Source organism: Phyllostomus hastatus, unplaced genomic scaffold (genome assembly GCF_019186645.2).
Source record: "Phyllostomus hastatus isolate PE091 unplaced genomic scaffold, TTU_PhHast_1.1 phas_scaffold_501, whole genome shotgun sequence".
NCBI classification, from domain to species: domain Eukaryota; kingdom Metazoa; phylum Chordata; class Mammalia; order Chiroptera; family Phyllostomidae; genus Phyllostomus; species Phyllostomus hastatus.
The window spans coordinates 27,296,629-27,311,196 of NW_025334033.1; the positions used below are offsets into that span (position 1 = coordinate 27,296,629).

General features: G+C 50.1%; 2 protein-coding genes across 9 annotated transcripts in view; one reads left to right on the forward strand and one right to left on the reverse strand.

The window, feature by feature from the left end:
- Positions 1 to 14,568, forward strand: part of APH1B (aph-1 homolog B, gamma-secretase subunit) — a 73,972-nt gene that overhangs the window by 33,544 nt on the left and 25,860 nt on the right. The window contains exon 5 of one of the 3 annotated variants that reach the window (XM_045822038.1): positions 7,492 to 9,222. The exons of 1 other annotated variant lie outside the window; for it this stretch is intronic. In XM_045822038.1, the coding sequence (XP_045677994.1) occupies positions 7,492 to 7,499 (8 nt within the window). In that variant the 3' untranslated portion in view covers positions 7,500 to 9,222. Of the gene's footprint in view, positions 1 to 7,491; positions 9,223 to 14,568 lie in introns of those variants that run through there. One more of the 3 variants, XM_045822032.1, reaches the window with a different exon arrangement.
- CA12 (carbonic anhydrase 12) overlaps positions 1,841 to 14,568 on the reverse strand; it is a 52,093-nt gene continuing 39,365 nt past the window's right edge. The window contains exons 9-12 of one of the 6 annotated variants that reach the window (XM_045822027.1): positions 6,309 to 6,341; positions 5,430 to 5,517; positions 5,248 to 5,308; positions 1,841 to 4,340 (exon numbers count right to left, since the gene is read on the reverse strand). In XM_045822027.1, coding sequence (XP_045677983.1) covers positions 4,329 to 4,340; positions 5,248 to 5,308; positions 5,430 to 5,517; positions 6,309 to 6,341 — 194 coding nt within the window. In that variant the 3' untranslated portion in view covers positions 1,841 to 4,328. Of the gene's footprint in view, positions 4,344 to 5,247; positions 5,309 to 5,429; positions 5,518 to 6,308; positions 6,342 to 14,568 lie in introns of all 6 variants that reach the window. The other 5 variants (XM_045822028.1, XM_045822026.1, XM_045822025.1 and 2 more) reach the window with 5 other exon arrangements.

A 14,568-nucleotide genomic window follows, 5' to 3' on the forward strand; every position in this document is an offset into this window, starting at 1 on the left:
TGGTCAAGTGCAGGAAGTTTAGAGCTCTGAAGAGATGGGGGTCGGGTGGGGTTGCAGCTAGCACTTGGCCAGGGACCTACCTCAGGTAACCCCGCCCATGCCTCCCTGCCTAGACCCTGCAGTTAACCCTTTGCCCTTGTGTCCACAGCCTGAGGTCCTAACAAGGTCCTGGGATGCCCCAAGCTTGAGTCACTTGCCTGATTTTTTTTTAAATGCTGTTTTTTAGAGAAATGGGAAGGGAGGGAGAGAAACATCAGTGTGTGGTTGCCTCTATGCACCCCCAGCCAGGCATGTGCCCTGACTGGGAGTCGAACCAGTGACCTTTAGATTCACAGGCTGGCTCTCAATCCACTGAGCCACACCAGCCAGCCTTGCCTGATTTTCCATTATCCCTGTTTTCTACCACCCTCCATATCTGCCTTCCTTGATACCCCTGTCCTCTACCTCCCATTCTCCATCCCCTACCCCACACCCTCCCCAGAGCTTTCTGCCAGGGTTTGTTTTTGTGTGAAAGTCCTCTAGGTTTAACCAGCTCATAGGGTATGCCAAAGGAAAAGGACAGTTTTTCATACCTACACAGTGGCTGTGCTGGTCCTGGCACATGTGGCTACTGAGCACTTGGAGGGTGGTTTGTGAAACTGAGAAACTCAATTTATTTCATTTTAATACATTTAAATTTAAAAGCTGATTGATTCAATTACTTGGAATAAGTGTCTTGGAAGCAAGTATGTGAATCTGCTTTTTCGAGTATAAATTTTATAAAGTCTAAATATAGATCAAATACTTTCAATGAAAATTTAGCAACTGAATTGAGATGAGCTAGAAGTGTAAAATACACACCAGATTTCAAACTTACTATGAAAAAAATGAATGAAAATATCATATTAAAATATTCATTATGTATTGAAATTACAGTATTTGGGATCTATTGGGTTATATAAAATATATTAAAATTAATGTCACTGGTTTCTTTTACTTTGGTGGGGCTGTAGAACTTTGAAATGTCACATGTTTTGCATTATATTTTATAGTACTTCTGCTGGACTGTGAGCTCTAGCTTGTCCTCCTAGCTGGATTTCAGTGAGGAGGTAATGGCCAAACTGAAGGAGGACTGGAGACTCCTCCGCCAGCCCTTGGCCCTGGCCACCACCCTTCCTGAGAACCCCTGCAGGTGAATCTTGAGTTCAGGGAATGGGGTGAAAGCCTGTGGAGAGAGAAGGGAGATGATGTCTTTTGCCCCTGTCTCAGTCCTAGGGCCACTGAAGTGAAAGCTGGAAGCTTCTCTAGATAACTCAAACAAACGTTGACAGGCCTATTTGTAACCTTCTGAGGACTGCCTCCTTTAGCAAACCAGAATGTGAAATCTGGAATTAGACAAAAAAGATCATATGCAGGGTGATAGCATATTTTGCAAAAAGGATACAAAATAAGGTAACAGTCAGGCAACCAAGGAAGGCTACCAGCCTGCCAGGTACAAAACCCAGTAAAGAGACCTAAGACGCGGTTCCTATACTCATGGCACCGTGGTTAAGAATGTCTCCGTCTTTTCCACGCATCTGTTGAAATCTGACTTTTTCCCCAGGCTCTTTCCCTAACCACCCTGGACTTCCCAGCTCCCCTGAGTATGCTCTGTGCGACCGTGGGGCAGCACAGCTGCAGGCCTCCGTGCTCAGTACAGTGACTAGTACCTCGCTGTGTTTTCCTTTGGAGCCAGGTTCTACGACCTGGATGCAAATGACATGATTACTCATTCTGATTGGTTACTTGTCACCATAGATAGGAAACTTCAAAGTGCTTTGCCAATAGTAGTGCTTTAACCTCACCTCCAGAAAACCCAGACTCATGTGAACAACTTTTTATTTATAATTTCTCATGTTTACAGTGAACGTCGTCATTACAATCATTTGTACAGTACACACAGAAGTGCTGAATGGACCTTCCTCACAGCGGCCTGTGGTCCGTGGGGGCACAGGGACAGAGGGTTGCTGCAGAACCTGTGCCCCCAGGGGCCGGCCAGGAGAGGCCCTCAGAGGGCTCATTGCAGGTGGGAAGAGTTTAAGGTCCGAACTTGGAGTGGGATGAAAGTCAATGCAGCAGAACTCTAGAACGTCTGTTAAGAAAACAGGTATCGGTTTGTGTGGTTTTCACCAGACGATACTAAAGAAACAAAGCAGAGAGACTCAAGACCCGCGTTAGTGAGAGGCAGATGAGCTGGGGCGTCCTGTGTCCCTCACCAAGGTACTGGTTCCCGTTCGTTCGTGGCGACTGGTGTGGGTGGGATGATGAAACTTGAGGAAAGGTTGCCCAGTTCCTAAGGTGGAGCCCCAGGAGTCCCTTCAGGGTTAGCAGGGAAGTCACCTACCGATTCTGGGAGCCTTGTGTTCGCTCCCTTGCCTTTGCTTTGTCTCAGCCGTGAGGGGCAAGGAACAGGGGACTGGGCTGTGGCAGCGGGGGAGGAGGACAAGAGAAATGCCACTGTTGTCCCTGGCCGGCATGTCTTTCTTTTTATGAAAGCCATTGTGCCAGGTACAGTGATCTGTCTGTTCCCTCACTAAATTTGTCCATAAAAGGTGTAGAGAGCTTTCTGAGCTAGTCCCTTGGCTCTGGAGCCATTGGTGTTGGTTTCTGACTGGCAACTTTGGGCCAAGGCCGAGAAAGCATTCCCTGATTCACACTGCTCGGTCATGGGGGTTGTCCCTGCTGTCATTCGATCAGCATCCGGGGTGCTAAAAGCAGGAGGAGAATGCCGCCTCAGGCCCCAGCGCTGCCAGAGGTTTCGTGAACACCCACATTTTCGAGTCTCCAGGTCATGTGTAATCTGCCTCGCAAACAAGCTATAGAGACATGGGGCTTGCGTCGCTACGAAAGGTTGTGACAGTAGAGAAAGACCTCTCAGAGTCAGAGGGAGGAACAGAAGGAAATGAGGACAAAGGAAAAGAAACCGGTGCTTCAAGAGGACATTCATTGCTGCCAGCCAGTGTGGGACTGTGAACCAGAAGTTCTCTGTGAGGTGCTGACTGCGGGAGGTGGGCGGTGGGGGCTCCTCCTCGGTCATGGAACTAACAGGTCTCCACGGGCTCTTGCATCAGTGGGAGGGGAGTGAAGGAGTTTGGGCTTCTCAGAAGCTGCCTTTGGGACTTCAGGGGGAGACCACGAGGAATCTATGTAACATTCCCTTAGTTTGGTCCCTGAATACCACGCTGCCAGCCCCAGCACAGATAACTTCCTGCTGTTATGCCTTAAAAATATATTTTAAGCAAGCCATGGTTCAACATCCTCAAGGTCAGAGAAGTAGGTAAGTCCCATTTCTGGGTTGACAGTAGGGACCCCACAAAGGTGGCAGAAATGAAATTTGGGCACAAGAGACAAAGCTCTTTAGTCATTTTGAATCTGCCTATTTTCTCTAGATTCTCAGTACTCGTATCTGCTCTAGGAGAGAGTAAGCAACAGCACATTTTCAAGGAGTAGCCTAATTATTTATAAAAATCTGTAGGGTATGAAATGTAACCACCCTACCGGTAAGAGGTTGGGCTTGGGCCTAATACTTGTGCTTCTCACACTCACAGCTCCTGAGAGTTTTCAGGTCTTACGTGTCTTCCCATTCTCTCTCTCAGGTCTGTCTGATCTAAAGGACACGACTGTGAAAACGCCTCTACTGTCTTTGAAAGAATACCTCTTGTTTTGTTTTTGTCTCAGACACCCTGACCCCTCCTATATTAATGCTTCCCACCCCCACCCCCCACAACGCCCCAGGTTGCCAGGTCAGACTAAAGGTTTTGTCACAGCAGAAGGAAATGAGAGCGAGACAGCAACACCTTCCCTGAGAAAACACAGTTGAGTATCAGAAGCAGAGCCTAAGCAGAGGGCGTACATTCTGGTTTGAAGGCTGAGACAAGGAATGGAATTTCCAGGACATTTGAAACACCACTTGAGTCAGCCCCTGAATAAAAGTAGTTTTCAGTTAACAACAGCCCCGCCAGGCAACATGGTTTGTGTCCCCAGAACCCAGACCTCTCACTGGTCTCATGCAGATGGAGCAGAAGCTCAGAGTCCTGCGTCTTTGGTGAGCTCTTCCCATCCACGATCACACTGAGAGGGGCCGTAGCATCCGGATAGCGGGGTGCCCAGCTAGGGGCCCCTCAGGGGTCTGGCCTGTCTTCGGGGTGAGCTCCATAGAACCCTCAGGTATTTCAAGTGTCCAGGGGGACACAGTGTGTACCATCCAAAGCAAAGTCCTTCCCTTAGATGGGCCTGGAGCGCTGGGGCCTCAGGCTTGGACCTCAGTCTCCTTCTTGATGGCTGGTTTGTAAATGACTCCCTTACTGCTGTCACCTGTTTTGCTACTAGAACAAGAAGAACACAAGAGTCTTATTAGTCAAAGAGGAGAGAGGGAGAGTGCAGCTTGGCTTGGCTGTGGAATGAGGCAAGTTCTCAGGGTCAGATTCCTCTCGTGAGGGCCTTTCCCCAGTTCTGTTGGTTTTCAGAGGGAATGGCTGCAGATAAAGATGAACCAAAATGGAACCTGTTCATTCTCCAACTGCTCTTCTTTAACACTGCATAATACTAGGCCCGCATTTTGAAGAAGGTCTCATTTCTGCCCCTGCGTCAAACCTTGCACTCCATAGTGCGGTTCCTGACAATTTTTTTTTCACGCCAGGAAAAATAAATTAGGTTTTAGAAAAAAATGAACATGACAACAAAAACATGAGCAAAGGGAATTAATAACTAATGTGAATGATAAATCAAGTTTCCCTTCACTTCCACTTTTGGATTCACAGAAGGACAAGCACTGTATGGTTTCATTTACATGTGACATCTAACAAACAAAATAAAATAGAAACAGACTCACAGATACAGAGAACAGACTGACAGCTGTTGGGGGTGTCACGGGTTGGGGGGCTGGGTGAAATCGGTGAAGGGATTCAGAAAAACCTCACAGACACAGACATCAGGAGGGTGGTTGTCAGAGGGGAGGGAGGTCAGGGGAGGTAGAAGAGGGCAAAGAGGATAAGTAGTGATGGAAGCAGACGAGACTTTACAGGGGGGTGAACACAGTGTGATATGCCAATGATGCATTAGAGAATTGTACGCTCAAAACCTATTTAATGAACCAATGTCACCCCAATAAATGCACAGCTCTTAGAAGGAAGACAGCCTTGCTGCTTATATTTAGGCAAATGGGATCTCCCGCCAAAGCAAAAATCTTGTCCAAGGCTTTAGCAGTGGCAGTAAGGCTGGCAGACTCACCTCGGCTCTAAGCACAATGACCCTTGAATGACCAGCGTCTCGTGCAAAGGAACCATGTCTCCTAGGATAAGTGTTGGTACAGGTGACAGGGGCTCTTCATTGTGCAGGCTGCCTTCCCAGACAGATTTTTCCTCATGGGCGCATATGCCACCCACTCCCATTCCAAAGCAAAACCAGCTTACCTCCTCTTCCTTCGGAAAAGCCAAATGGATACTGCCAGGATGATGCAGATGCCAAGAGCACTAGCCAGGGCCACCGAAAGGATGATACCTGGGTGTAAAGTCAAATGACAGCTGCATGATAATCCGCCAGAAGGTGTAATTTCTCCACATATGGTCTCAGGTTCTGGTCTTTGCCTTAGCAGGACTGGCTGGAGTACTTAGAGGGGACCGTTTGCAAAGTGTGGTCATTCTCCAGCAGGGCTTCTCAAATTTGCACCAGGACCATCTGAAGAGCTTGTTTAAAATGTAGACTTCTATTGAGTCCCGCCCTCATAGAGTAAGTCAGTCTGGGGTGGCACTCAGGAATCTGCATTTTAACCAAACACCTCTGGCCGATGCTGATGTGTGTGGTCCATGCACCACACTTGGAGAAACCAGGGTTACAGACTAAGAACTTACTCCATCACTGCTTGTTGGGCTTAAAGCCCATTAAGTTGCCTCTTTATCAGGGTTGCCCTCCAAGTTCCACTGCACAGTCCTAGCAGTCCAAAACAACCAGGGGCCCATCCCCAGGGTCACGTAGCCAGCCACCCAACCTCCACATTGGGCTCAGGCATGTCTTTAGGCAATGGCTTTCCACCATGGCCAACAGAAGATCTTAGGCTCTTTGTACACATGCTATATAGAGTGATTAGGTCTTTCATTAGGGGAGCATTTGATTGGCAGTTCCTCTGTGAATCAGAGAGTGATCTGACAGCAAGGCTCACAGTGAGAAGGCGCCAGGAGCCAGAGCAACAGCACAGAGAAGCACAGAGGGTGGGCTGGAAGTATCACAGGGTCGATCACACGGGGAATCACAGCGATCACCAGCTGCACATGCACGGCCAGCTGGCCACATACCCAGACTCAGTCCTGCGTAGGTAGGGTCTTGCACTTCAAAAGGAGAGGAAAAGATTGGAAATTAAGTGAAACTGTGGTAGGTTTGACGAACACATCGAAGCTGTACATTTTGTTGGGAGGTACTGGGCTTATGCAGATGAGGTAGAGGGAACTGTCCACCTAGGGGATTCACACAGTGATTCCCTCCTCTGATGTTCCTTAATCACAGCAGTCTCTTGGCTTGGCCAAGACTCCAGCTTTTGATACAAAGTGGCCAAAGTGGAAGGTGAGAAAGGATAAGAATCAGAGTCTACTTGGGCAGACTGTTACCTTCCTCTCTGGTTCCTACCCCTCTTCCTCAGTGAGGGACCTGCCATGTTCTGGCTGGCTGGGGCAGGCAGAGCTTAGTTGGAACCTGTCACCAGATTTCTGCACTGTCCCATCCAGTCTTATCATGGTTTGGTTCTATTTTTGCTCTGGCACCACTGGATAAACTGAAGAAACTCCTGCTCTGTGCCAGCCTCCCTTCTGTGCCGTGTGGAACCAGGACTGTGGCTTCTCTCACAAGTGATTGTTGCGGATAAATGGGGTGGCCACCCAGCCTGACACTAAGCAAAGCCTGTGTCCTCAGAGCCCACTGTGGCAACCGACACCCTGAGTGAGCCCTGATCAAGTATGAGATGCCAGCAGGGGGCCAGGAACTTGCCCTTGGGCCACTGGACAACCTAGGGAACAGGCCCGAGACTGCAGGGGGAGGTGTTGCTCACCCCTTCCATCGTGGGGCCAGAGTCTGGCTGATTCCCTTGGGGCCATCAGCCCTGTGTCCTTTCCCTACTGTTGTCTTCCACAGTCGCATATCGAGTCTGCAGCCTCTCTGGTTGGCTTCTCCTGGGCTGTTGTAAGGGTGAACAGAGCCGGTATGGAGGGGAGCTGTCCACAAAGGACAGGGTGACCTGTTCTCTGGGCTCTTGTCAGACATCACCAGTAGCCCTCGGCCTCCCAGGTGGCAGAGAGTGGCTCCCCTGGCCTGACCGCTCACCAGGCCTTCTCTTGTAACCTGAACACGAGCATCAGTCTGTGGCCTGGGGAGACACTCAGGGCGTGAGTTTCCCTGGGAAGAATGTCAAGTGTTTGCACAGCACACGCTCTGTTCCCTGCATGGCTGTGGCCTCTGCACACGGTAATTTTTTTTTTTCTTTTTAAGGTACCTAGAGGCGACCAGGGCCTCTGGAATCTTAAAAACAACAACAACCCAGAAAACCCCCAACTAGTCATGGCTTCCTTTCTAAGCATTTTGATGAAATACACATTTGTTCTTCCTAAAACTCCAGATGCTTGTGGTACCAAACTAGTTCTCACCACAGAAGACTCACTAGTAAGCCCGACCACTTGGCTAAGCCGACCAAACTGGACAATTTCTGAAGTCGTTACTTTCACAGCTGGCTCAGACTTCTTGCGAGCCACAAGGCCCCAGACCGCTGAGCAGCCAGCTCCGGGGCTGGAGGAGGGGCTCCGTGCCTGGTCTGAGGGAGCTGGGCAATGTCTGCAGAAGCAGGGCCTCCAGGGGTGGGACTTTCCTCAAGAGCCCAGCTTGGGGTCTTGTCTGGAGGGAGACTCTGGTTTCCTGGTTCACTGAGCCATGCCTTTGGCTGTATTAGGCCCTATAAATAACAGCCTCATTTTACCCAGGGGTAGAGCTTTAGCCTGGGCTTCTTGCTCCAGGGCCTAAGTCGCCTCTCCTTGGAGACAGTGAAGGAGATGGAGCAACTGTGAAGACAAGGAAAGCCCTAGAGACTGGGACAGATGCTTTCAGCTAAGACTTTGCTGCAGCAAAAACAAAGCAACCTGACTGAGCAAGCAAAGAGAATAACCCGCTACAGACGAGGAATTCTCCCCCGCAGGAAGCCCAGGGCAGGGAGATGTTGGGATGCCAACCCCTGCCAGTTGAGGTGGCGCCAACCATCAAGGAAGCAGGGCTGCTTTGCAGAGCCGGACGAAGCCCACAGGGCTGGGGTCCTGTGGGAAGCGGCTACCAAAGCATCTGCTAACTAAAGTAGAACAGCCAAGGAGACTTGAGGGGGCGGAGGGAGAGCTGGTAGGGGCAACTGGAGCAGTAAGGCCCAGAGAGGCAAACCAAGGCCTGTGTCACAGCAGAGCCTCTGGGATGCTATCAGGAACTGGCGTCAGAGATGGCGCGGGAGAGACAGAGCTAGAGACATTCATCTGCAGATTAAACAAAGAAATGGTTTGTTTCTGAACAGCAAATAAGATGAGCAGTTCCCAGTAAAAATCAACAGGACAGATGGGAGAAACAGAGACAGGCTGGTTGACAGAGGTGGCCCCCAAGAGCCACTGGATGAGGAAGTGGCAGAGGGACTCCTGAGCTGGCTGGTAGAAGGGTGCCCGCCGTACAGACGTGGGGGAGCATCCGCTCACCGTAAGGAGCTCTGGTACAAGTTGGGGCGAGCAGAGATAGGGCAGTACGACACACAGAAGGAAACCACATAGACACGGAGGGGCTTGGCTGTCACATGCCTCGCCCAGGAAAGCGCAGACCCCTGGAGGAGATCGGCAAGCTGCTTGCCACAGGGGCATTGCTACCTGGTCTGGCTGGCTCAGGAGCTGCATCTTCCACTGGCGTCTTGCTGGACTGAAGGATGCGGCTTAACTGCTTTTGAGGTCTTCTGAAGCCTCAAGTGCAGACAGAAAAGTCCAGCCGGAGGAACAAGCACCTCATTGACACAGCTTGAGGTTCCTGGAACAAGTCTAGCATTTTCTAGGTCTCTTTGCAATTCTGTTTGTTCAAACAGAATTTTGAATAAAGAGGAATACAACCTTTTCAAAGTATTACTTTTGTAATAATACTTTTCAAAGTATTATTTTAAAGTATGGACTGTTTTGGTAGGTGACGTGTTACATAGTGAAACTAGAAAGAGGCAGGCAGAGTTTTGGTAATCCAGTTTCAAATGGTAAAACTCTTGTTACTATGCTGCACACAAGTCATAGACTCAAGTAACCCACGTGCTCGCTCCCCCCTTTGGGTGAAGGAAGATGCCTCCAGTCACCACAGAACGTTCCTGCATTTGGAGGACATACTTAACTGGGGACCTTTCCTTATTAGCACTGTAAGGAAATAACTGAAGAAGGAAGTAATTTTTACAAATCTGCCAACAAGGGTTGCCACCAGATTACATGAGGGAACCGGTTTTCTGCAGCCATGATGGGGACCAAGGGCTTTGCCCTCCAGGTTGCAGGCCTGCAGCCCAGAAGAGAGAGCCACACCACCCCAAGGGGCACCCGAGGGGCAGGTGACACAGCCAGCAACCTGGGCGGCGGGGCTGCCAGTGCTGAAGGAGTGACCGGGGTGGGACTGGGCCTTGATCCCCGTCAGGCCGGAGCACGGAAAGCCTGATAGCACCTGTAGGCAGCTCCCTGTCAGGCTTTCAAAACTTGGCAGCTAAGTTCTGATCTTTAATTCTTCTTAAATGAATTGATTTAATGTTATTGGCAAATTGATAATGAAACAAGATAAGATAGAACTAATATTTAACAATCTGCCAGGCTTATGTTCAAATCGTTCTGCAGAGAAGACACCCGTGAGGGGAGAGGCAGGGAGGCGGATGGGTCACATTCTTTCAGACTTGTCGTGAGCACTGGGCATGATGCCAACACAGTTGTCCCTTCCTTAAGGGGCTTGTAGTGAGTGGAAGGCACAGACATCTTTTTCTTTTTCTGTGTGGTAATAAATCAGCACCCGGTGGTGCGCTAAGACTCACAGAGGCGAACACATTATTGCGGCTGCACTGAAAGAGGAGGCTGTAAGGCACCTTCAGGGAAACGGAGAAGACTTCTGGGAGGACATGATTGGAACTGGGTGTTGAGAGAATTTCCCAGGTGGAAGAGGTCAGGGGCATCCCAAAGGGGATAGCGTGGGCAAAGTCAAGGGCACACACGCGCGGCAGCAGCCAAGCTGCCATGCTGAGAGAGGCCCTGTGCTGTGTGCACGGGTGTACACGTGCACGCCGTCCAGCTGTCCGCCCCACACCTCTGCCCACTGTCTTTTCTGCACGTGGTCTGCTCTCTGCCGGAGGTTTGTTGTTAGGAGCAAGACAACACACACGGTGGGGCTCCCTGCGCCCCACAGTGCCTGACTTGGGGTGTGCTCAGAAAACACGCAGTGTGCTACACTGCTCTAGATGAAGGGACTGGGGTTTGCCTGCTTAGCACGTTTGACGATTCCTCCTGACTACTCAGCCCCCTGCATCCAGGGGGGGTTGGAAGGTAGGCACATCCAGGGTGGGGGTTCGTTTGGGTCCTTTGGAAGAATTGATACTTTCCCATCTCATAGACTTTATTTACAAATAGGAACTTTTAGAAACACAAGGTCAATAACCACAAAGCATACATTCTGGTAAAAAAAATATTAGATAATTAGCCATCTTAGCTTTGTAGGATTTTTTTCTCTCTCTGTCTCTTTTTTAAAGGTTTTGTGAAACTGCCCAGTTCCCTAGGGTCAAGCGGATTCTAATCATGCTACTCCACAGATTGGCGGTGGGTGACAGCCCTACCCCGCACCCCGCCCGACCCTTGGCTAAGTGTGCCACAGCTGGCTCCAGCTCTCTGGCGGGGGGCATGCAGCTGCTCAGAGCAGGCCCACTAAAGACATGATTATAGAAACTTTTTGGCTTCCTCTGGTCCCTGACATGTTGAAAATAGGGCTAGACAACATTCATGTTTAGGTCTGATGGGCCCTCGTGGGATTGCCCATCACCATCTGGACCTAGGCTGGTGTCCGTGGCTAAGAAGTCATTTTAAAGGAACCAAGAATCGGGCCCCTGGACTGTCCATCTGCCTCCGTAGTCCTTCACCTTCCTCACGGTGGGCGCTGACTTCCCGTGAGACCCACAGTGGTTCCAGGATGTGTTCCCTCCCTCTGGGTTCCCACCTTAAGGAAATAAGGAGTCTTATTTCCACCGTTCAGCTCAAGTTTCTGTCTCTGCCACTTAGAAGGGGCACCTTTTAAGAGCTGAAAAAAGTGCCTGGTATGACTTCTACCTCTCCATAAAGAGTGGGTATTTTCACCAAAGACAACAAAAAGCAACATTTACGAGAGGAAAAACCTATACAAAAGGGAAGGAGAAGAACAATGAAGGGGTTCTGAAGAAAGGTGCTACCTGGGAGATGTGTGGACCTCTGATAAAGAGATGTGTGATCTTAAGGGTGGATAATTCTCTGTCACCCGCTACTCCTAGCCTTGGACATACTGAAGTATATAAAAAAATACTCAACTTCTAAAAAAATATGGAGATCAGAGTTTCTCTTGGGTTTGATTGTTCTGTCCTGGTAACCCCAACCTTACTGTTCCGGGGTAGCCATCACCAGATTGAGAATGTCACACTGTGATAGAGTAAAGACCGGGGCATGTGATGGAGAACTCTAGAATCCAGTGATCTAAGTGGGAAACAGCAGCCCGGGCCTAGGAAAACCGTGCACAGTCCCTGGGGCAGTCGTTCTCCATCAGGGGCAGTTTTGGCGTTCCTTCCCCGGAGACACTGGGCCGTGTCTGGAGACATTTTTGGCTACAATAAGGGGGGGATGCTATGGGCATCTGGTGGGCAGGAGCCAAGGGTGCTGCTAATGCTCCAGTGCCCAGGAGAGTCCCCCACAACCAGAATTACCCAGCCCTCCATGCCAGTAGTGCATGGGCAGAAGAACCCTGCCCTGGGGTGAAGCCACAGTCAGTCTGTGCCCCTCTTGAGCCCAGAAACCGGGTCCTGTACTCTGCTGTAAGCACAGCTGAGGGCAAAGCAGGGTCAAGTTAAACTGTTCAGTCCCCGATGTTCCAGTCTGGTTAAACCTCAGGTCCTCCTCTCCAAGTCCATGAACTTTCTCTCCCAGAGGGTTTCCTTACTTTACTTTCCTCCTGGTGAAATCTTCCAACTCTGAAGTTCCTGACAACTTCCAGGGAAAACCCTGAGCAAACCACACCTCGTGACAGACATGCCTCAGTGGCAGAGCGTACAAATAGTCGAGTCTGAGTTGCTCAAGGTCCACACTGGCAAACAGGCTCACCCATACACCTTTCCCACAGCATGTCCGAGGCCCACGTCAGTTTGGTGTAGAGGCCCTTGTGATTGCAGGTGCCCCGGGGCATGAGGTCTGGGGCTCCCCTCCTCTGGGGCTGCCTCCTCACTGCTCCTTGGTGACAGCCCTGTTTGCTCCCTGCAACTTTTGGGAGTGAGAGGGAGGGGAGAATTCTGGCCAAGTTTCTATAATCAGCCTCCAAATGAACAGATTTGCCTTGGACCGTCATGGATTCTCGCTCCTCTCCCGAGGGTAGCAGCTCCGGGCGAGCCGTGCAGGAGAGGCAGTGGCAAAGCTGCATTTGGGCTTTGATCTGGACAGGCCAAGCCTAGACATGGGCCTCCGCCTGGAGGCCCCTCCAGCTCCCCTGGCCAGGCTGGGATGTTCTACCGAAGCGCCCTACTACATGTCTGACTGCACTGCCCGGTCTGCAAGCGCCAGCTTAGACCTCTGCCGGTCTAAGAAGATGGCTAATTACTCCCAGTGCCACCTCTGACAGTTACAAGTGGAGGGTTACTTTGGGAAGTCAGACTCAAGTTCCTGCGTGGTTTCTTCTGATCCTCTGTATCTGCCCTCAAACACTGTCCCTGCAATGTAAAGTCAGGAAGGGCAGTTGTTAGTGTCCGCCTGGAACCATAAGGTATTAGCACTGGGAGGTCGTTAGCCCACCCAGCCCGACCTGCTGTCCTGTGGCCGAGGAAAGCAAGGCCCAAGAAGGGACCTCACTGGCCCATGTCATACAGCCATGCGGAAGCAAAGCGAGGCCTTGAACCTACTTCTGACTAAGGGGAGTCTTTGTCACTCTGTCCCTTGTGGTTTGTGACTTGTATACACTAGCCCAGAAAACAGAGCTGATCATTATCTTTGAATCACAAGCAAAATTCTACCTATGTAGGCCAAGTCCCTTATCTCTAGGCAGAGATTTTTATTTTATTTACAAGTTGAAGTATTCCCACTTAACCTCTGACTACTACATACTCCATTTAGAGGAACAGGAAAAGAGAAAGTTATGTCCAGAATAGGTCACAAAGGGGTAATTCTGTACATTGGAAGCATTTCCTGGGAAAGAAGATTTCACAGTCATCATCACGTATCCAATAATGCACCCTCAACCTTTAGGAAGGTCCTTTGCTCACAGGCTCAGTTGTCAGACCAGAAAAGTGAGGGAAATTACCTTAACTAGTAGTATCTGGAGAGGAGAACATGAGAGAGAAATTCTTGGGCAGTTCCTGATTAAGGAACTGACAAAGGACAGAATTCTGACCAGATGTTGGGGTTGATTCAGAAGGGCATGTTTCTAAAGCTTTCTGACAAGGGCTCTGAAACACAATCTTCGTATGTTTCCCTAAGCTCAGTAGGTGACATTTATAATCTCACACAATAAGGAAGGAATAAAATGGTGCACCAGGCGAGACAAGGAGAGCTGATTTTCTGGCATGTGAGGGATGGGGGCCATCCTTAGATGTGCGGATCTGATCCAGTTCAGTCACAAATGACGTGTAAGAAGTGATGCTTCCACAGGCATACCTGCGTCTGACCACTCGAGACTCCCATGCTGGGAGCCGCTCAAGCATCTCCATGAGAAAGTAGATGTGGAGGCATGAAGAAGGGTGTGGGCCCCGAGAGTGTTCCTTTACCCCCTTTCCTGGACCCCTAGATTCCAGCAGTATCGATGTAGATCCTGAGCAAGTAAAGGTGTTAAATGTCCTTCTGGGGAGTTAGGGTTGCCGATTTAGAAGGAAGAACTGAGCTTTCCTAATATCAGCAATAAGGAAAACTGCTCAGTGTCATTTCAAGTACAGCCCCTGGGTGCCTGCGCTCTAGCAAGCTTCAAGGAGATGAGACAGAAAGACAGTGAGCGCCCATGCTGTCCTGCTGGATGGCCCTTCTACATTAGAGCACGAGCTGCTTGTGACCATGGATGTGACTCCTTGCAAAGGAGTGTCCCTGGGCACTGATGGGGCTGGCAGTGCCGTGAATCACCTGGCAAGGCTGGAGATGGTCCATGAGGCTAAGAAAGCCCAGAATAAGAAGTTGGAAATGTGATCTCATGAAAAGGGTGCTATCGTACGTCTTAGGAGAAGGGGTGGGTCTCCAGAGTGGAGAGGTCCCCCAGAGCATTCTCTCTCCCCACAGCAGGGGAGACTCCCAGGTTTAATGAGGGCTCTGGTCCACGTGCCTGGAGGGCCTGGCTTGT